This window comes from Schistocerca nitens, chromosome 1 (assembly GCF_023898315.1).
Source record: "Schistocerca nitens isolate TAMUIC-IGC-003100 chromosome 1, iqSchNite1.1, whole genome shotgun sequence".
NCBI classification, from domain to species: Eukaryota; Metazoa; Arthropoda; class Insecta; order Orthoptera; family Acrididae; genus Schistocerca; species Schistocerca nitens.
The window spans coordinates 537,726,452-537,750,309 of NC_064614.1; the positions used below are offsets into that span (position 1 = coordinate 537,726,452).

A 23,858-nucleotide genomic window follows, 5' to 3' on the forward strand; every position below is an offset into this window, starting at 1 on the left:
ACCCCCAGTAGTAAACTTGTCACATGAGTCATATGAAAGCATTTCATGTAAGAGAATACACTCACAGCTTAATAACAGAGTCAAAATGAATCATCCATTAATACACACTCTGTGTTCTGTAAATCTCATCATGAAGGAGAGCCTTTAAGGATGTGGAAAGAGTCAGTTATATATGAGAGGCTGAAGAAGCCATTGATGGTTACTTTTGTAAAGCATGCTAACAACAGATTATGACTAGCACTAAACTATTCAAACTGATAACTATGGCAATCACTTGTAGAGTACTTTATTCATTTATGTAAGATGAAAAAGAACTACTTTGAAAAAAGCCACTACCTGTCCTTCTATACTAGTCAGCTGATACTGTACTTCAGACAAAGCATTTTAACTATACACAGGTCACTATTTACTGTCTATATACTGGTGTGTCTGCTGCTCATGGTCTCATGGTAGTGTTCTCGGCTCCCGAGCACGGGGTCCCGCGTTCGATTCCCAGTGGAGTCAGGGTTTTTCACCTGCCCCAAGATGACTGGTTGTTGTTGTGTCGTCTTCATCATCATCATTCATCCCCATTAAGGTCGAAGGAAGGCAACGGCAAACCACCTCCATCAGGACCTTGCCTAGGACGGCAGTGAGGGTCTCCCGCATCGTTCCCCAACGCTCTGACAAGAAGCACGGGACTTCATTTTCATATACTGGTGTGATATGTTTTGGACTCCAGAATGAATCTTTCACACTGCAATGGAGTGTGCACAGATTTCAAATATTACAGGCAGGCATAATTTTTGTTCCCGAGTACAAATACTTAGACATATTGTAGAAGCAGTGTCTAGTTATGTATTCTTGTACTTTATGTTTAAATATGTAGGGATTTTCAGTTTTCTGCATGGCATCCAATTACAACCTGTTATATAATAGATCTTTGCACCATGAAGCTATATTCTGAACATTAGAGAGGGGTACAGAATCTATATGGATTTATTTCTACTTCTAGTAATGTGATTGTAAATTGCTAAGTTCATCCTACACTCACTCTTGTTATTAACTACAAATATCAATAGGGAAATGTGTATTGGCATGTAAGAATCCATAGTGACTTCTGCAAGATGTTCTGTTATCAGCTTTACATGGTGTTCTTATTGCACACTTCTGAAGAATAAATACATTTTTCAACTTAGCTGCGATGTCCCAGAGGACTATGGCATAGGGAAGAATTGAGCGAAAGTATGCCAAGTACGCTATCAAACTTGTCTGCATGTCAACACAGTAAGAGAGATTTCTAAATACAAAACAGGCAGAACTTAGCTTTTTGGTTAATTCTGGTACTACCTCAACTTCATACATGGAGACTCATTCAGAGTATGCCCATTGAAGTCTACTTCTGATACCTGTTTAGTAATTTTTATTTGTTTGGAATTGCATAACATCAGTTTCTGCAAAATTATAGATAATAGTGTTGGTTGTGAACCAGTTGAAAGCATGTTCCATTATTCTTCTGGCTGTAAAATGTAAATGTTCTATGGCATTGTTCACTGGGAAACCCTATGAGTTGGATCCAATTGCATATCAGAAAGGATGCACTTCTTCCATGCTCAATGACCCCCTTCATTGTGGATATGTGGGATTTATGTCATATGTGTATTTGACAAGTGTAGATGAGTGTAATGGTTGTGTATATGGTACAGTGTTATGTTTGTGTTGTATGATGATGAGAAAAGGGAGAAGGTTAATCTCAGTGCTGGCACATAAGCTCCTCCACTCGAATAGCACCAAGGGAGCAGTTAAGCTTAATGTCCTAGTCTGCAGGACAGATCACAATCAACAGTTTTACATGACCTCACTCCATGTACCATTGTGGAGAGTTTAGAATTTAACCCATGACATTGGCACAATGACTTGGGATCAGGAAATTTGTGCAATCATCTCTCCTCCCCTTGCCAACCAAATACTTGCTGTGTTTGGAATGGATGCATTTGAGCTCTTTATCAACATACTTGTGTGATCAGCAGACATTATAGTTTTTGCAGAGTCCTCCAATGTCCACAGCAAATCATTCACAGCACCAAGGGCAGTGGAGGCATAAGCACTGAACTTTGCAGCACATATTTAATGTTACCCCACTCTGAATTTAATCTTATTCCTGTTTATCATTTGCTACTGTGACCCTCTGTTTTCTATTGATAAGATATGATTCCATCTGAGGGGAAGACTTTTAATGCAATACCATGGCAAGCAATGTCCTTGAAAGTATCATTGACTGGTTTTCTGCAAATGACCTTTCTCTCAATTTTAAAAAGACACAACATAGTCAGTTCTGCACTTGTAGGGGTATTAAACCAATTATAAATGGATAGGAAATAGTAAGTAGGGTGAAAACTTCAAAATTTTTGGTATCAGTATTGATGAGAATTTAAACTGGAAAAGCACATTTTGGAACTCCTAAAACAACTTAGTTCAGCCACATTTGATTTAAGATTCATTGCAAATCTTGGGGAGAGGCAAATCACTAATTTGACATATTTGCATACTTTCATTCAATAATGTCATATGGAATAATGTTCAAAAGGAACAATAATGTACATAATTAAAATACCAGAAGGAAAAATGACATTCATTACTCCACATTAAGGTTGTCTCTAGGACAAAAAGGGATGCACTGCAACTAAAATTTTTGACCACTTACTTGGGCATATAAAATGTCTGACAGACAGCAAAGTAAAATCTGAAAACTAACTGAAAAGGTTTCTCCTTCTATTCTGTAGAAGAATCTCTATCATCAAAATGTGTAAAAGATGGTGGGTAGGAATTACTAACTCACGTCTGTTTTTTAAGGGCCTTATAAATGTTCAGCAAGTAGACATATTTACAAATTAATTTGTGATGTGAATGTAAAGTGAATCTTTCTACATCATTACAATTCACTGTACAAAATTATCCATAGAACATGAAAGTAACTAACTAACTTCCTTTTCATTTCTCTAAGAGAATTTTTTGATCTACACAACACAAGGCCTTGGTAGCATCACAGAAAACTACAACAGGGTAATTTTTGATCAAACTGTTCATGGGCGTACTGCCAGTTCATAGGGCCCAAGAATATAATATTTCAGCTATTAGACTTGGTGAGCAGGGTGGCAGAGCACTTACATCAATGCTACCACAGACGCCAACGTTAGCATCTACTGCAGATGCATGGCTGCATGTGTGGAGGGAACAGCTCATTGGGGGAGGGGATATGAGTCAGCCATGCACCCCCATAAGCTCAGTTTGTGAGTGGACCTGATGACAATGACACTTCTGATTGCTAAAATAATGTGCCCGTTCGACACTATAAATTTGCAGTACACCTGTGGACTGTTCAATCAACAAATATGTTGGGAGAAACTGAGTAATCATATTTTATACCTTTACAGGGAGGAGACGTATCACAGAATGAAGAAATATGACACACTGTGCCACCGGAAATGCTATATTCTGAGCGCTCTTGCAATTCTGAAGGGATGTCACACCCAGCATGTTGTGCCAAACTTTGCAAAAGTCATGCGTCACATCAATTCTGCAGCATCCATGAGGATTAAGAAGCAGGCCAGCCTTGCTTGGTACATGGGAGGGTGCACTTTATCCACCAGCACCTTGAGTACAATTCTGTGGAACTATTTAGACTACATTTACAACTGGCTGATCTTTTTAATTCCTGGACCTGGGACTGGATTATTGGTGTTACCTGGTTGGCAGCTGATTCTGCCCATAGGAAGGCCACAGGATGTCAAATATCAAAATTCTCACCATTACCTGAAGCCCTGTGCAAGATGGTCATCAATCTGAATGACATGGATCTGAGTGACGATGCGGTTTCAGTTCTGGAAAAGGGACTTAACTTTGCTCTTGCCCCTAAGTTCACACCAGTTGTGGACATTGTCAGCACAGTTGAACAAATTGTGGTGAGATTACCATCTGAGACTGCTGAAGAAGTACATAATAATACCCGTTGTGCTCTGACAGGAACTAAGCCTATGAAATCAAAAATTACCAGCAGAGAGTGGGCAGCTATTCAGGACCTGAGAGAGTGCCCTGAGATTGTTGTCTCACCTGCTGACAAAAGGAAATGCCACTGTTGTCTTTTGCCACAAGGATTACATTGACGAGATGCTGAGCCAGCTAGAAGATGACGGCTCCTACAGGAAGATCAATACTGACTCCACAGAGTTGGTAGAGAACAAGATTAGGGCTCTTATCATGGATGTGTATTTACCGAAAGGGATCACCAAGAAACTGTTACCTCAAGGAGCTGTACCAGCAATACTTTATAGGCTCCCTGAAGTACACAAAGATGGGATGCCATTGCACCTCATTGTCAGCAACATTAGTGCTCCTACATATTTTCTGAAAAAACACATGATGGAAATACTAAACCCTTATGTGGGTGAATGCACTCATCATGTCTGCAATTCTGTGGATTTTGTAAAATGTCTTGACAATTTCATGGCGAGATACTTAGATATCTTAGTGAGTTTTGACGTTGTTTCATTATTCACCAAGGTACCCCTACAAGAGTTACTGGGCCTTATTGGTCAGAAATTTTATAAGAAGACCATTGATGTTTACAGGCCTGTCTTGATCTCCATGTATTTCCTGTTTAATGGAGAATACTATGAACAAATGACAGGAGTCACAATGGGCAGCCCATTCTCACCTGTGGTCACAAATTTGTATATAGAGCCCTTTGAGGAGGAAGCCCTAGTGTCATCCAAATGGAAACCCACATGTTTTTTCCGTTATGTGGCTGACATGTTTGTCATGTGGTCCCATGTAAGGGACAAACTCCTTGACTTCCTTACACATTTGAACTAAATACATCCCAACACCAAATTCACTGTGGAGACCAAAGCAGAAGCAAGATTACCACTTCTGTATGTCATGGGCAAGAGAGGAGCATGGAGCACATTGTGTGTCAGAATAAAATACACACTGACCTGTATTTGCACGCTGACAGCTCCCACCAGCCTTTGCAGAGGAAAGGAGTACTGAAAACACTGTTACACAGCACACACACTATCTCAGACGCAGAGGGTCTGTCCTAGGAGCTGGAACACCTCAGAACTGTATTCCGAAAAAGTGGGTACCCAAATGGCAGATTAGGTGTGCTCTCTGTCACACCACAACAGTACAACCTCTGGAGATGAAAGAAGTCAAGGAGGAAGAAGCAGCCACTGCATTTATACCATACACTGGTATGCTATTGGGAAAAATTGAATGCATATGAAGAAGCAATGAGTAAAAATGTCTTTTGCCCACCCAAAAAGCATGAGCATTATTCAGAAGACTCAAAAATTATCTCAGTTTGTGGAAGGTCAGTGTATTAGATTCCATGTCACTGTGGAAAGACATATATTGGACAGACAGTGCGCACCTTTGAAGATGGTTGCCAAGAACAGCAAAATCACACTCGACTGACATATCACAATAAGTCAGCAGTCACTGAGCACTGTTTGTCTGAGGATCATGCAATGACATACAAATGTACCAGAATCTTGGCACAGACTTCAAAATACTGGGACAGCATCATTGGAGCAGCAATAGAAATTCACACCAGGGACAATCACATCAAGGGAGATTGCAGCTATAATCTTAGCAAGGCTTAGGACCCAGTACTGAGTTTAATTAACAAGACCCTCAGCAAACAAAACAATCTGGTGACGAGGGCAGACAGAGCACCTACCACGGATGCCAATGCTAGTCTCTCCATGACTGCTGAAGTGCAGCTGCAGCCGGGTACCATGGAGGGAACGGCCTGCCAGCGGAGGGAATATAAGTCAGTCACACAACCTCCGGAGCTTAGTTTGTCAGCACACCTGACAATGATCACCAAAATATTGTGCTTGTTGGATGCTATGAACTGGCAGTATACTGGCGGACAGTTCGGTCAACAAATATGTCAGGAGAAACTAAAGAATAAGGATAACTTTTGCTGTTTAGTAAGAACATGTATTGCATTCTTAGTATAGAAACATTTAAGGAAGCCAAACTGAGTTGTCCTTAGAAGGTTATTCTGAGAAAGATGATTAAGTATTCAATTGTAAGCTACTTACTCTAAAAGTTTTGAGAATATGGGAAGATTGGTCTATAGCTAGAGTCACTTGTTTATCTCCAGTTTTGCATGTTGGTGTTACCACCACATTTCTATTAGGAAATACTCCTTCACTCATTATTACCAGAGTAACTGAGTCAGCACAAAATTTTAGTATTTTGGCTGAGATTCCATCATAGCCATAAGAGTAACTATATTTTAGTTACATAGTGATTTTTTATGATCTCTCTAACAGATGCGTTGGAAGGATTGTTCCCTCATTTTCAGCTACTGTTAGGAAGAATTTACTGAATTTAGTAGCCAATGATTTTAATTTCATGCCATCTGTTTTGATGCTACTGACACTTGGGAGTTAAATATCATTTGCCTTGCCAAGTTTATTCATTTCATGCATAATAATGCATCAGACTGTCCTTGCCTTGTTCTTGCAATTTTGAGTTTTTTTATATGTAGGATATAGTGTATACCTTTTTTGATGTCAGGCTGAAGAATATTACAATACTATTTATGGTGGGTTTTTTGATTCTTGGTTAGAGCTAGTCCTCTGCATTAAATAAATGTCTCTCCTTCAACCACAACATATTATGATCCCAGATGTTAGTCATCCTTTTTATTGGCTTCCACAGTAAATGTCCTTGACCCATAGTAAAGGAAAACTGGATTCACAATGTTGGAACAATAGTTTTAGGAGAGAATTAACCATCCCATCTCCTGTGTATCATTGGTAAACTTCTTCCCATATTTAATCCACGAAATTCTCTCTGAATCAGCATATATAAGTCTATGAAATTTTCCTTTTCTTTTCTTATTTAAATCAACTGATGGGATGCATTATTGCTGCCATTTGATCATCATAGTCAGATAAGTCATTTACTTAGAGGTTCACATATATTTCATTAAAGACAGATGGATTTAGAAACAAATTATCAGTTGCTATTGTACTATGTCCTATTCTTGATGGGGATGTTACTGTAGGGGTCAAACCGAAGCAGGTCATAACTGATTATAGGAGCTCTCAATCAGGAATATACACATACAATCGCTTTCCAGTTATTTCTACTAAGTCTTATTGGTACCCTCTCTAATTGTCTACTGAAATTTAAAACATTTCCTGTTGGGTGCCTATAGATTGTCAAAGCTGCTATTTTATGTGTTTCCAAGTTTATTACTGAAATAGGCCTACAGCAATAAAATAGGTGTTCAATGCAGTGTTTACTAAGGTCTAAGGCCTGGGATTTTATTCCACTTTTTGTGTATAGAGCCACTCCCCCTTTCCTCAAAACTGATATTCCAGAGCACACACTGATAAAAGCTAATTCTCACCTAGAGTTAGAAATAAAAGTCAGTATCCTGACTGACTGACTCATCATCACTCAGCCCAAACTGCAAAGGAGAGGGTGTTGATCTTACACTGTTGGTGTCATTTAAGAAAGGATTTTTCAAAATAGGGGATGAAAAGTTTTATGAAGTATGACATTATGCAAACATTTTCAAAGCTAAATCTATGAAATATGAATTTGGTTCTTGGTTAGAAATTAACAAAAAGAAAAAAAATACGTTTCACTGTTTTTGAAAATCCACTCCTGTGGGGGTGAAATAGGGGGTGATATGTTTTATGAAAGTACTTCATTTTGAAAGCATTTTTAAAGCTCAATATGGTAATTTGTATGCGGCTTCACTGTTAGAAATAAAATAAATTTGCATTTTACTGTTTTTGGAAATGGGCAGTGATATGTTTTATGAAAATATTTAATTGTGAAACCATTTTTAAAGCTAAATCTAAGGAAATTGCTATGAGTTTCATGAAGATATTTCATTGTGAAACCATTTTTAAAGCTAAATCTAAGGAAATTGCTATTTGGCCTCTCAGTTAGAAATGAATAAAATGTTTCACTGTTTTTGGAAATTCAACCTCTAAGGGAGTGAAATAGGGCCTCACTGATTTACAGACTATCATCGTCCAGCCCTAACCACTGCAGATACAAACTTGAAACTTGTAGAGGATGCAGATCTTATACTGTAAGGCTTAAGAAGGGATTGTTTGAAATTCCACTCCTAAGGGGGTGAAATAGGGGATAGAAGGCTTTTTGAAAATATGTTGCTATTAAGTAAATTCTGAAGCTAGAGCTTGAAATTTGTATTTGGTTTATCAGTCAAAAATTTAAAAAAATTTGGGTTTCAGAAGCTTTGGAGATTCAACACCTGTTGTTTGTGTTGTTGTGGTCTTCAGTCCTGAGACTGGTTTGATGCAGCTCTCCATGCTACTATATCCTGTGCAAGCTTCTTCATCTCCCAGTACCTACTGCAGCCTACCTCCTTCTGAATCTGCTTAGTGTATTCATCTCTTGGTCTCCCTCTACGATTTTTACCCTCCACGCTGCCCTCCAGTACTAAATTGGTGTCCCTTGATGCCTCAGAACATGTCCTATCAACTGATCCCTTCTTCTAGTTAAGTTGTGCCACAAACTCCTCTTCTCCCCAATTCTATTCAATACCTCCTCATTAGTTATGTGATCTACCCATCTAATATTCAGCATTCTTCTGTAGCACCACATTTCGAAAGCTTCTATTCTCTTCTTGTCCAAACTATTTATCGTCCATGTTTCACTTTCATACATGGTTACACTCAATACAAATACTTTCAGAAACGACTTCAAGACATTATACTCTGTGTTAACAAATTTCTCTTCTTCAGAAACGCTTTCCTTGCCATTGCCAGTCTACATTTTATATCCTCTCTACTTCAACCATCATCAGTTATTTTGCTCCCCAAATAGCAAAACTACTTTACTACTTTAAGTGTCTCATTCCCTAACCTTATTCCCTCAGCATCACCCGACTTAATTTGACTACATTCCATTATCCTTATTTTGCTTTTGTTGATGTTCATCTTATACCCTCCTTTCAAGACACTGTCCATTTCATTCAACTGCTCTTCCAAGTCCTTTGCTGTCTCTGACAGAATTACAATGTCATCGGCGAACCTCGAAGTTTTTCGTTCTTCTCCATGCATTTTAATGCCTACTCCTAACTTTCCTTTTCTTTCTTTTACTGCTAGCTCAATATACAGATTGAATAGCACCGGGGAGAGGCTACAACCCTGTCTCACTCCCTTCCCAACCACTGCTTCCCTTTCGTGGCCCTTGACTCTTATAACTGCCATCTGGTTTCTGTGCAAATTGTAAATAGCCTTTCACTCCCTGTATTTTACCCCTGCCGTCTTCAGAATTTGAAAGAGAGTATTCCAGTCAACATTGTCAAAAGCTTTCTCTAAGTCTACAAATGCTAGAATCGTAGGTTTGCCTTTCCTTAATCTAGCTTCTACGATAAGTCGTAGGGTCAGTATTGCCTCACGTGTTTCAACATTTCTGCGGAATCCAAACTGATCTTCCCCGAGGTCAGCTTCTACCAGTTTTTCCATTTGTCTGTAAAGAATTCGCGCTAGTATTTTGCAGCTGTGACTTACTAAACGGATAGTTCGGTAATTTTCACATGTGTCAACACCTGCTTTCTTTGGGATTGGAATTATTATATTCTTCTTGAAGTCTGAGGGTATTTCGCCTGTCTCATACATCTTGCTCACCAGATGGTAGAGTTTTGTCAGGACTGGCTCTCCCAAGGCTGTCAGTAGTTTTAATGGAATGTTGTCTACTCCTGGGGCCTTGTTTCGACTTAGGTCTTTCAGTGCTCTGTCAAACTCTTCACACAGTATCATATCTCCCATTTCATCTTCATCTACATCCTCGTCCATTTCCATAATATTGTCCTCAAGAACATTGCCCCTGTATAGACCCTCTATATTCTCCTTCCACCTTTCTGCTTTCCCTTCTTTGCTTAGAACTGGGTTTCCATCTGAGCTCTTGATATTCACGCTAGTGGTTCTCTTTTCTCCAAAGGTCTCTTTAATTTTCCTGTAGGCAGTACCTATCTTACCCCTCATGAGATAAACCTCTACATCCTTACATTTGTCCTCTACCCATCCCTGCTTAGCCATTTTGCACTTCCTGTCAATCTCATTTTTGAGACGTTTGTATTCCTTTTTGCCTGCTTCATTTACTGCATTTCTATATTTTCTCCTTTCATCAATTAAATTCAATATCTCTTCTGTTACCCAAGGATTTCTACTAGCCTTCATCTTTTTGCCTACTTGATCATCTGCTGCCTTCACTATTTCATCCCTCAAAGCTACCCATTCTTCTTCTACTGTATTTCTTTCCCCCCATTCCTGTCAATTGTTCCCTTATGCTCTCCCTGAAACTCTGTACAACCTTTGGTTTAGTCAGATTATCCAGGTCCCATCTCCTTAAATTCTCACCTTTTTGCAGTTTCTTCAGTTTTAATCTACAGTTCATAACCAATAGATTGTGGTCAGAGTCCACATCTACCCCTGGAAATGTCTTACAATTTAAAACCTGGTTCCTAAATCTCTGTCTTACCATTATATAATCTATATGAAGCCTTCTAGTATCTCCAGGGTTCTTCCATGTATACAATCTTCTTTCATGATTCTTCAACCAAGTGTTAGCTATGATTAAGTTATGCTCTGTGCAAAATTCTACCAGGTGGCTTCCCCTTTCATTTCTTAGCCCTAATCCAATTCACCTACTACATTTCCTTCTCCTACTTTTCCTACTCTTGAATTCTAGTCACCCATGACTATTAACTTTTCGTCTCCCTTCACTACCTGAATAATTTCTTTTATCTCATCATACATTTCATCAATTTCTTCACCATCTGCAGAGCTAGTTGGCATATAAACTTGTACTACTGTAGTAGGCATGGGCTTCGTGTCTATCTTGGCCACAATAATGTGTTCACTATGCTGTTTGTAGTAGCTTACCTGCACTCCCATTTTTTTACTTCATTATTAAACCTACTTCTGCAATACCCCTATTTGATTTTGTATTTACAACCCTGTATTCACCTGACCAAAAGTCTTGTTCATCCTGACGCCTAACTTCACTAATTCCCACTATATCTGACTTTAACCTATCCATTTCCCTTTTTAAATTTTCTAATCTACCTGCCCAATTAAGGGATCTGACATTCCGCGCTCCGATCCGTAGAACGCCAGTTTTCATTCTCCTGATAATGACGTCCTATTGAGTAGTCCCTATCTGGAGATCCGAATGGGGGACTATTTTACCTTCAGAATATTTTACCCAAGAGGATGCCATCATTATTTAATCATACAGTAAAGCTGCATGCCCTCAGGAAAAATTATGGATGTAGTTTCCCCTTGCTTTCAGCAGCTCGCAGTAGCACAATAGGCAAGGCCATTTTGGTTAGTGTTACAAGGCCAGATCAGTCAATCATCCAGACTGTTGCCCCTGCAACTACTGAAAAGGCTGCTGCCCCTCTTCAGGAATCACACATTTATCTGGCCTCTCAACAGATACCCCTCCATTGTGGTTGCACCTATGGTACAGCTATCTGTATCATTGAGTTTGGGCCAAACTCTTTGTCTTTAAATATGTCTGCTTGTGTCTGTATATGTGTGGATGGATATGTGTGTGTGTGCAAGTGTATACCTGTCCTTTTTTCCCCCTAAGGTAAGTCTTTCCGGTCTTTCCGCTCCCGGGATTGGAATGACTCCTTACCCTCTCCCTTAAAACCCACATCCTTTAGTCTTTCCCTCTCCTTCCCATCTTTCCTGATGAGGCAACAGTTTGTTGCGAAAGCTTGAATTTTGTGTGTGTGTTTGTGTGTCTATCAACCTGCCAGTGCTTTCGTTCGGTAAGTCACATCATCTTTGTTTAGGGAAACATTCCACGTGGGAAAAATATATCTAAAAACAAAGATGATGTGACTTACCGAACGAAAGTGCTGGCAGGTCGATAGACACCCAAACAAACACAAACACACACACAAAATTCAAGCTTTCGCAACAAACTGTTGCCTCATCAGGAAAGAGGGGAAGGAGAGGGAAAGACGAAAGGATGTGGGTTTTAAGGGAGAGGGTAAGGAGTCATTCCAATCCCGGGAGCGGAAAGACTTACCTTAGGGGGAAAAAAGGACAGGTATACACTCGCACACACACACACACACACACACATATCCATCCACACGTATACAGACACAAGCAGACATATTTAAAGACAAAGAGTTTGGGCAGAGATGTCAGTCGAGGCGGAAGTGAAGAGGCAAAGATGATGCTGAATGACAGGTGAGGTATGAGTGGCGGCAACTTGAAATTAGCGGAGATTGAGGCCTGGTGGGTAATGGGAAGAGAGGATATATTGAAGAGCAAGTTCCCATCTCCGGAGTTCAGATAGGTTGGTGTTGGTGGGAAGTATCCAGATAACCCGGATGGTGTAACACTGTGCCAAGATGTGCTGGCCGTGCACCAAGGAATGTTTAGCCACAGGGTGATCCTCATTACCAACAAACACTGTCTGCCTGTGTCCATTCATGCGAATGGACAGTTTGTTGCTGGTCATTCCCACATAGAATGCATCACAGTGTAGGCAGGCCAGTTGGTAAATCACGTGGGTGCTTTCACATGTGGCTCTGCCTTTGATCGTGTACACCTTCCGGGTTACAGGACTGGAGTAGGTGGTGGTGGGAGGGTGCAGGGGACAGGTTTTACACCAGGGGCATGTACAAGGATAGGAGCCAGAGGGTAGGGAAGGTGGTTTGGGGATTTCATAGGGATGAACTAACAGGTTACGAAGGTTAGGTGGACGGCACATCTTGGCACAGTGTTACACCGTCCGGGTTATCTGGATACTTCCCACCAACACCAACCTATCCGAACTCCGGAGATGGGAACTTGCTCTTCAATATATCCTCTCTTCCCGTTACCCACCAGGCCTCAATCTCCGCTAATTTCAAGTTGCCGCCACTCATACCTCACCTGTCATTCAACATCATCTTTGCCTCTTCACTTCCGCCTCGACTGACATCTCTGCCAAAACTCTTTGTCTTTAAATATGTCTGCTTGTGTCTGTATATGTGTGGATGGTTATGTGTGTGTGTGTGTGTGTGCGAGTGTACACCTGTCCTTTTTTCCCCCTAAGGTAAGTCTTTCCGCTCCTGGGATTGGAATGACTCCTTACCCTCTCCCTTAAAACCCACATCCTTTCGTCTTTCCCTCTCCTTCCCCTCTTTCCTGATGAGGCAACAGTTTGTTGCGAAAGCTTGAATTTTGTGTGTGTGTTTGTGTTTGTTTGTGTGTCTATCGACCTGCCAGCGCTTTCGTTCGGTAAGTCATATATATGAAAAGCCAGAATCAAATTTTTTCAAAATGTCTTTGTAATGTAATATTTCATAAAACTTTTCATCCCTTATGGGTGGAATTTTGAAAAATCCCTTCTTTGACACCTGCAATGTAAGATCAACACCCTCTCCTTTGTGGTTTGGGCTGGGCGGTGATGAGTCAGTCAGTCAGGACACTGACTTTTATTTATAACTTATTGGCTAAAAATAAAAAATTATGTGTTTCAGCCCTTTTGGAAATTCAGTTCCTAGCGGTGTGAAATAGGACCTGACTGGTTCACTGACTCAGCATCGCCCAGCTCAAACCTATAAGAATATAAACTTGAAATTTGGAGAACATGTTGGTTTAATACTGTAGGCATTGTTTAGTAAGGAATTGTTCAAAATTTGACCCCTAAGGGGACATTTTTTGGGAATATATCACTATTAAGGCAATTTTGAAGCTAGATCTACGAACATTGGTATTTGATTTCTTGGTCAGAATTTAAAAAATACATGCTTGAGTATTTTTGGAAATTCAACCACTAAGGGGGTAAAATAGTGGGTGAAGGATCATTATTAATGATTCATTAATTAAAATAAATCATTTTTAATGTTACATTTATGAAAACCGATATATGACATCTCAGTTAAAAATAAGAAAAAATACGCGTTTCATTGTCTTTAGAAATTCATTCCCTAAATAGGAGATGAAAATTTTTATGAAAATGTTTCATTATTAACCAGCTCTGGCTGCACCCCCTCCTTCCGCAATGACAGTTCAGATTCCACCAGCCCATAGCCCTCACCAACATAGCCCTGCAAAACCACATCAATCAGGCCCAGACTTCCTTGCAATACCTCCTTTCTATCCATAAACTTATCCTGCTATACAGTCCCAAATTCCTTGACCCCATGTCACACACTGAAACTCTTGCCCTCCAGAAACTAGAGCAGCATGCAAAATGCACCATCAAGAAACTCTCCAACCTTTTCACTTCCTACTCCCACCTTGCAATACCACTATCCACCACCTCTACAACGACCTTCAAACCTCCTCCACATCCCCTCTTAGCCGACAAACCCTGCCTCACAGACCTGCTACATTTACACCATCCTCAAAAACTACCTTCCACCACCATACAGAAACCAGAACCTAAACAGACCCAAAACACACTCATGACCTTTTCCTCCAAAAGCCTTAGCCCCATAGAAGTATCAGTTCTTTCCAAATGCTTCTCCTTTTGCCCCCTCCAAAATTTAATCATACAGGACTTCTCCCAGACCCTGCAGTGGAAACTCTTCTTTGACACAAACCCTAACAGTCAGACTCAACCAAAGACCAATGTTGAACCCTTCCTGATGCAGTTCACTCCTCCATTCAACCGTGATCCATCCCCACAGCCCCCAAATCACCCCCTGTTAACATTCCATAGTTTATAAACCTCAAACCTTGCTTCTTATCATTCCCCAAATCCCTCAACATGTAAGATAACTTTATATCTGCAGAAAGAACCACAATCTACCACCTAAAAATTAATTCCCACCTTATAATCCTACCCACTGACAAGAACTCCACCACTGTTGTTTTGAACCACAAGGATTACCTGTAAGAAGGACTCCGCCAGCTGTCAGATTGGTCCACTTACAAAACCTGCACAGTGATCCCACTCCAGAAGTCCAGCAGGATCTCCTGTCTCTCCTCAAATCCTTAGGCCCATCCCAGAACCTCTCCCTGGAGTCCATAACTCTCCTCACCTCTACTACTTCACCCACTCCTACCTTCTACAAGCTTTCTGAAGTCCATAAATCCAACAACCCAGGATGCCCCATTGTGGTCGGTTACTGTGTCCCCACAGAGAGAATTGCTGCTCTTGCAGACCAACATCTTCAGCCTATTACGTGAAACCTACCATCCTACATAAAAGATACCAACCATTTCCTCCACTAAGTCTCCACAGTTCCTGTTCCTTTACCACATCATACTCTGCATGTCACTAACAATGCCACCTTCCTTTACACTGTCATTTCATCCACGGCCTTGCTGCCATTGAGTACTATCTTTCCCAATGCCTGATGAACTCCAAACCTACAACCTCCCTCTATACGCCCTGACCAACTATATCCTCATCCACAATTACTTCTCCTTTGAAGGTATCACCTACAAACAAATATGGGGTGCAATGGGCATCTACATGGCACAATCCTTTGCGAACCTATTCATGGGTCATCTCGAGGAATCCTTTCTAACCACTCAACATCCCAACCTGGTTCAGATTAATTGATGACATCTTCATGATCTGTATTGGGGGTGAGGACATTCTATCCACATTCCTCCAGAGCCTCAACACCTTCTCCCCCATTTGCTCCGACTGTTCCTCCTCAACCCAACAAACCACCTTCCTCGATGTTGACCTCCACCTCAAAGATGGCTACATTAGTATCTCTGCCCATACAAACCTGCCAACCACAAGCAGTACCTCCACTTCGACAGCTGCTACTCATTCCATATGAAAAAGTCCCTCCCATACAGCCTAGGCACCTGTGGCCATTTCATCTGTAGTGACAAACAGTCCTTCTCGAAATATACCTAGCGTCTCACTGAGGCCTTCACAGACCATAATTACCCTCCCAGCCCTGTACAAAAACAGATCTCCTGCATCATATCTTTCTAGTCACCCTCCATCTCCCAAAGACCCACAGTCTGGCTGCAGAGGAGCATTCCCCTCATGATTCAGAAGCACCCAGGACTGGAACAACTGAGTCACATTCTCCACCAGGGTTTCCACAACCTCTTGTCATGCCCTGAAATGAGGAATGTCCAACCCAATATCCTTCCCACCCCTCCCACAATGGTATCTATCCACCCACTGAACCTACACAATATTCCCATCCATCCCTACTCATCCCCTGCTCTCCAACCTCTTGCCTCAAGGCTAATGTCCCTCTAATAGACCCAGGTGCAAGACCTGTCCTATATAGCCTCCCAACACCACCTACTCTAGTCCAGTCACAAGCATCACCTATACCATCAGAGGCAGGCCTACCTATGAAACTAGTTCCGTGTAAGCTGAAATGACTGCACTGCATTCTATGTGGGCATGACAATCAACAAGCTGTCTGTTCGTGTGAATGGCTACCAACTAACCATGGCCAAGAAACAGCTGGACCACACAGTTGCCAAGCAGATTGCCCTACACAATGTCCTTAATTTTAATGGCTGCTTCACAGCCTGTGTCATGTGGAGCCTTCCTATCAATAAAACGTCTTCTGAACTGCACAGGTGGGAACTCTCACTGCAGTATATCCAACATTCCTGTAACTCTCGTGGCCTCAATGTTCTTTAGTCATTGTCCTACACTTACCCATCCCCTTTCCTGATCCCACTCCAGTACTACACACCCCTCTATTTCACCAACACACCCACAGTTGTTTTACTTCTCTCCTTTTCCAATTCCCCCACCCCCCTCCATCTGACCTCTCGACTGCACCTAGCTGCCCGATCCTCTCTCCACCTAGTCCCTGTGTGCTCCCACAAGCAGCACTTTACTGTCCCCCAACTCTACCCTGCTATCCCTTCCCCTCCCCCTCCCCGTCACCACTGCAGCCTCCTCCTTACCCCAACCACCCAGACTACTTCTACCTGTTACTCACAGAAACTGTGGTCATGCGTGTGTGAGTTGTGTTTACACACATGTTATGTGTGTATTTTTTCTAATTCTGATGAAGGCTTTTCTGGCTGAAAGCTTACTTGTTTGACAGTCTTTCTGTTATGCCTATCTGTGACTCAAAATCTCTGCTACATGGTGAGTAGCAATCTACCCTTTTCAAAATATTTTAATTATTTTTGAAGTTAAATATAAGAAAATTTGTATTTGGCTTCTCAGCTACAAGTTAAAAAAAGATGTTTCACTGTTTTTTTTTTTTAATTCAATCCATAAGGGGACAAAATAGGGAATGAAAATTTTTATGAAAATAGTTTGTTACTGGTCTATTACAACAGCTTAAAACAGAATTTATGAAAATTTGTATTATACTTCTAACGAGATATGTGCTAGGGGATGATAGTTTCGATGGAAATACCACCACAAGAAATCCAGATGCATGATTAACGAAGAATCTGACTCAAGCTATCAGAACTGCTGTTTGGTCAGAAATATACCAGGAAAAGACAAAGCTTCTATCTATTTAATTACTGTGAAAAGCTTAGAAGATGTTGCAATTTGTGAACAACATAAAATTCACTAAAGATACAAAAAAAGATCTATGCAGACTACACAGTCTACATGAGCGAAGCAGCAGCTGATATGCTAGTCTTTCTGTGAAAACTCAACATTCAACCTTCAGGTTTGTCCATATGTAACACTGTCTCACACATTTAAAAACTGAATGTGTATCCCTCTCTCTCTCATATATATATATATATATATATATATATATATATATATATATATATATATATATATATACGAGGGCCGTTCAGAAAGTAACCTCCGGTTGATTTAAAAAAATACACCAAGTTAAATAAAAATATTTTAATATATACATCTTACAACTACATCTTTGCACTATTTTTCTACATAGTCTCCATAACGATTGAGGCACTTATCGTATCTCTTCACAAGCTTTGAAATTCCTTCTGCATAAAAATCACCCGCTTGTGCCTGGAGCCAGCCTGTGACCGCATCTTTGAGCTCTTCGTCGTCATCAAACCGCTGTGACCCGAGCCATTTCTTCAAATGCATGAAGAGGTGATAATCACTTGGCGCCAGGTCTGGGCTGTAAGGTGGATGGTTGATAACGTCCCACTTGAAGGACTCAAGAAGGGCCGTTGTTCTGCGAGCAGAGTGAGGACGGGCGTTATCGTGCAAAAAAACGATACCCGAAGTCAGCATACCACGGCGTTTGTTCTGTATAGCCCGTCGTAACTTTTTTATTGTTTCACAGTACACGTCTTGATTAATGGTCGTACCACGTTCCATGAATTCAACCAAAAACACCCCTTTGGCATCCCAAAACACCGTTGCCATCAGTTTTCTGGCAGAAAAATCTTGCGAGGCTTTTCTTGGTTTGGTAGGCGAATTTGAATGTGCCCACATCTTTGATTGTTCTTTTGTCTCAGGGTTCACATACTTAATCCAGGTTTCGTCACCGGTCACAATTCTGTTTAACAATGGTTCTCCTTCGTCCTCATAACGTGACAGAAAGTCTAATGCAGAGGCCATTCTTTGAGTTTTGTGGTGGTCGGTAAGAATTTTGGGCACCCATCGTGCACAGAACTTGCGGTAACCCAATCTTGCTGTCACTATCTCGTACAAGAGAGTCTTAGAAATCTGTGGAAAACCAGTAGACAACTCCGACATTGAGAAACGTCGATTTTCACGAACTTTTGCATCAACTGTCTGAACGAGTTCGTCAGTCACCAATAATGGTCTACCACTCCTCTCTTCATCATGAACGTTTTCTCGTCCACTTTTAAATAAACGTACCCATTCACGGACAACTCCTTCACTCATAACTCTTGGTCCGTACACGGCACAAAGCTCACGATGAATAGCTGCTGCAGAATATCCTTTGGCTGTAAAAAACCTTATGACAGCACGCACTTCACATTTGGCGGGGTTTTCTATTGCAGCACACATTTCAAACTGCCACAAAACTAAACTAGTGCAGGTACGACGTTCACTCGACCACGGCTTGATGCCGATTGACCTGTTGAGTGCGTGAACGCACAGATGGCGTCGCTACTCCCCCCACAACCCGCACTGTGACCAATCGGAGGTTACTTTCTGAACCGCCCTCGTATATAAAAAAACACAGATGATGTGACTTACCGAGCGAAAGTGCTGGCAGGTCGATAGACACACAAACAAACACAAACATACACACAAAATTCAAGCTTTCGCAACAAGGCCCCAATAGGACCAGATGAGGTACAATCCATCAATGTCACCTTTCATGCAGGTCGATAGACACACAAACAAACACAAACATACACACAAAATTCAAGCTTTCGCAACAAGGCCCCAATAGGACCAGATGAGGTACAATCCATCAATGTCACCTTTCATGGTTGGCCTTCCTTTGTGTCCAAATTTGTTTCACCCTTTCAGAATGTAGTCTCTTTCTTTCATGAGACCATGGTGTTCCAATTCATTTTCTAATTTTCCTCTGAACAACTTTCCAAGCAAATGTCTTTTGCCTGAATGTTTTTCTATCTGTAATGTCTGCCTGAGTTATACAGGCTACTTTAAGATCCTCCTTAATCACTGCGATCCATTTTGGCCTTATTTCTGTGTTTGTAGAATTCTGCTACTTGTTTTGTCAATCTAGTGGGTGCCATTCTTTTAATGTGCCAATGAAATTTAAGTCTTAATTTTCTCATGTCACCATGTATGTCTATGTATTCTTCTATTTCCTTATTACTTTTCAGTTTATGAGTTTCTCCATCAGTAATTCTGGGGCCTAATATTTCTCTAATAATCCTTCTTTCTTTCTTTTGAATTTCTTCAATATCTCTCTTTCTATTTAAAATTAAAGTTTCTGCTCCATAAAGACATTCAGTTTTGATTACAGTGGTGTAATGCCTAAGTTTACTGAATTTGGAAAGTGATTTTTTATTATAAATAATTTGTGTAAATTGCCGTTTTTTGATAGTGATCTCCATTTACAGCTTTTTTCATGCCATTTTCATGTATGATTTCCCCCAAGTATTTAAACTGAGAAATCCTTTTTATTTTTCAATATTTTATATTCAAAAACTTTGGTGCTTGTTTGTTGCCTGTCATATATTCCACTTTTTCGAATGATATTTGTAGGCCTATTTTTTCTGCAACATCTTTAAGAATTTCAATTTGTTTTTGAGCTGTGGTAATAACCCTAGTTAAAATTGCAAGATCATCTGCAAAGGCAAGGTGATATACTCTAATATTACTTCTGCCTAACTTGATTGATTGATCTATATTTTGACTTGACTTTTGCTCTCGCAATTCTGTAATCACCTTTTCCAAAACACAGTCATGTTAAGTGTTGCAAAAAATGTATTTGTTTTGGTTTTAAGTTGGCCAGAGGACTCCGACTTCCTCTGTTGAATCCTCTGGCCACCCCAGAATGCAAAAGACCAGTTGCGCCAGTAATGCTGGTGATAGATTGACCACTTGGGGTAATATTGTGATTATCAAAATGCTCTGTGATGATTGTACCTAGAATCAGGTGAGATTGAGTAGACTCATTGAGTTAACTCAGAGTTAAGACTGGAATATAAATTTCAGCCACACCACTGGTGAACAGACACTGACCACTTTACCGCTTGCTACAAGACAGGTGCAAAGTGGATTTAGTTTTATTTTACCACTTGTGACCCGTCCAATACCTTGGGCAAGGTCGGCTTCTTAGACTTTTAGTGTGTGTGTGTGTGTGTGTGTGTGTGTGTGTGTGTGTGTGTGATAAATGCCAAAAATGTAAATGTGAAGAATTCACATTTAATGGATTCTCTATAAGGAATGTTACTTTTTACTTCATGAACTGAGTTCTGGCGAACTTAAATAAGAAAAATTATAATATTGGTATTGGCCTTAATACGATCATTGATTCTGTTTAATGTAAAATTTTATTGGTTAAAGTAGAATATTGTATCAGTGGCATACACTTGCAAGGCTAAATTCTAATATTCATAGCAGGAGATAAGATTCACATTAACATTATGTACCCCAAGAATAAAACTACATGTAGCAAATCAGATATAGCACCTCAATAATATAATATTGTTTGGAAGATAGTGCCCTACACGTTCCAACCCAAATTAATAACCTACTAAAGAGAGTGTAAAGCACTTCATAAACTTTAATATTTACAGCTAATGATAGCAAACTGATTGAAAATCCAAACTCTTTGCTCCAGATACAACCAACCAAATAGTCAAATAAGTCAATAATTTATCTTATACTGTACCAAGCAAATAAAATTTTTTCCAAGACTCACAAATGGATATATTATTATTCACATTCTATATGGAAAGTCATATGTAAAATTATTAAGAGACCATGAGAAATGAAGCCACAATCAGCACATTGTTAAAGTTATCAAAAAGTCAGTTTTAGCTTTTCATACTCTTATTGTCATCACCTCCAGACAAAAATGATGAATATTTTGAATACATTTGCTCCTTGTTATCTTACAGGATAATCTTCTGGAGAAATGCAGTTAAAGACGATGGACAGTACAGCATATGATATGGCAATGAATGAATGGTTATTCAAAGTTTTTTAAATTACTGGCATTTATATCTGAAGTTGTGTTCCACAATGATCAGTCCTATATAGGAAAGCCTTTTACATTTATTTTAATGCCTAGCAGAATTTTTTTAATATGTAATCCTTTTACAGTACATCCATAGGTCTGACAGGTTCATGCCATTCTCTCTTCGCCAACATGTCAGATTTAAAAATGTGAATGACTGTCTGACTTATTACAGTTACTGCAATGTACCTTTAATGTAAACTAAAGTTATATTACAGTTCTTTCAGTTTGAATGACTATTGACTTATCTGTTTGATAGCACATTACAGCACTAGATGACTATTTTCATGCTGAAACACTGAATACGTACCACATCAAAACCAACTTCATAGTGAGTTCCTCTTGTAAAAAGAAAAGGAATAGCAGACCTCCTTCCTAGAGTCTCAGTGGCTGGCATGGTAGTGATGTCCTGTCAGTGTGTGGTAGCTCACTGTTGCAGAAGGTACCTTCTCTCAATCTGCACAACTATCTGTCCTCGGCCAGGGCTAGGCAGAAGGCAACAGCAGTTGTAAGGCTTACAAGAGGAGTAATCCTATCATGTACTGCACTGTTTAGGTTTCAGCCCATCTACAGTACTAAACTTGCAGCAACTGATAAAGATATTTGATGAAGGGTTATAAATATGACCTTTTTGTGGTCAAAAAGATATTTTCAAACTACTAATCTATGCTTTTAAAGGAAGCTGTCCTTTGATCAGTACATATTTCTGAATTTAGCGTAATATTTCAAGTCTGTAATTAACACAAGATCTCAAACATTCCTTGTTGCTGTAATTTTATCCAGTTATCAGTTCATTTAATCTATTCTTTCAGCCCCTTATATCTAAATAAATCACTTTTATGGCTTCCAGCAAAAAAATGCAAAATAAAATATAAATTTAAGTCCTGAGTTCATTAAGAGTTTAATTTTATTACACAATTTCATTTTTCTCACCATATTAATTAGTTATTCGTAAGGCAAAAGTCACCGGCTATGCATTTACATAAGCACATAAAGTTGTCCAGTTATGTTGTTTAACGATTTTCATATCACGGATTTACCTTTCGGGTGACTGAAATATTGAAGACTGCAGCTTCAGATGTTAACGGAGGTTACAAATCTGTAGACTGACTGAATCATTTGTGTTTGGAGCCAGATGCTTCTTCTGTGGAAACTAAAACAGAAAAAGTGTGTGGCATCAGATCTGGAAAATTCTGTGAAGTGAAGGATGAGATGTTTGCAGCCCTTGTCAAGAGTATTATAACATATCAGGTATAACTCAAAATAAACACATAAAAATGTACCGAAAACAATGTACTTGTTCATTAGAGTAAGATTTCTGTACCAAACTTCACAAATATTGAGAGTCAAATTACAATAAGCATTAAAATAAGTGTACTTTATTTTATTGCTACTACAAGAGTCATGAAATATGGTATAAGTAAGTGTAAATTAATAGATCCAAGCAATAACAAATACTGGTAAACTAGTGCTAATGACACTGACACTGAATGATAAAAGTAAAATTTTTAAAATAGCACAGCTAATGACAAGCAACAGAAAATTTAAAATAAACGGTTCAATATAATAAGTCACTTGAAAATAACAGCCTTAATGTGAGTGCAGCTAGTGCACTGTAGTGGCACATGTGAATGGTGTGTGTTTTCTCTAGCTTGTTAAAGAATTCACCCAAAAGCTGGCAAAGTTTCCATTCATTCTTTTTTTGTGTACTTGTTGATGACTCAGTATTTCTACTGTCTGGTGCTTGTGAGTTTTCTCCTTTACTCCTAAATTATTACAACCTCAATATATTTAAGTGCAGGTGAATTAGAAATAACTGTTATGTCAGTGTGCCTCGGTGAGTATAACAGTCTACTGCTCTGTGTGTAAGAGATATTGTAGTGCCTTGCACTGACTTTATGAGGAACAGTCACCAGAGGATGATCAAGTTATGGGATTTAGTGAATTTCATCATTGTCAATTCAATAAGACAAGATGCACTGGACACTATATACCTACAGTTTTGAAAGCACAGGGGTTTTATTTATCACTATATCAAGTGCATACCACTACCTTAATGTCGTTAAGAAAAAGTATGTTCCAATGCAAAAAAATAAACAAATGAATAAAAATAAAAATGTAAGACTATGGTTACAATAATGGTCATTTTTACTGTGCAATATAAGTTTGTTTTATGAAATTATTTATGATAACATTACCTCCATGATTTGTATTGTTATCATGGAATAGGACAAGTTTTGGTTTATCTTCATCAAAGAATTTTGCTACTGGTCAT

The 23,858-nt window shown here is 39.6% G+C and overlaps 1 protein-coding gene across 6 annotated transcripts in view; it reads right to left on the bottom strand.

Moving 5' to 3' along the window:
- Window positions 1–23,858, bottom strand: part of LOC126253597 (uncharacterized) — a 323,092-nt gene that overhangs the window by 120,370 nt on the left and 178,864 nt on the right. For all 6 annotated transcript variants that reach the window (XM_049955071.1, XM_049955060.1, XM_049955043.1 and 3 more), the window contains exons 2-3: window positions 22,624–22,736; window positions 21,894–22,068 (exon numbers count right to left, since the gene is read on the bottom strand). In XM_049955071.1, the coding sequence (XP_049811028.1) occupies window positions 21,894–21,980 (87 nt within the window). In that variant the 5' untranslated portion in view covers window positions 21,981–22,068; window positions 22,624–22,736. The remainder of the gene's footprint in view (window positions 1–21,893; window positions 22,069–22,623; window positions 22,737–23,858) is intronic.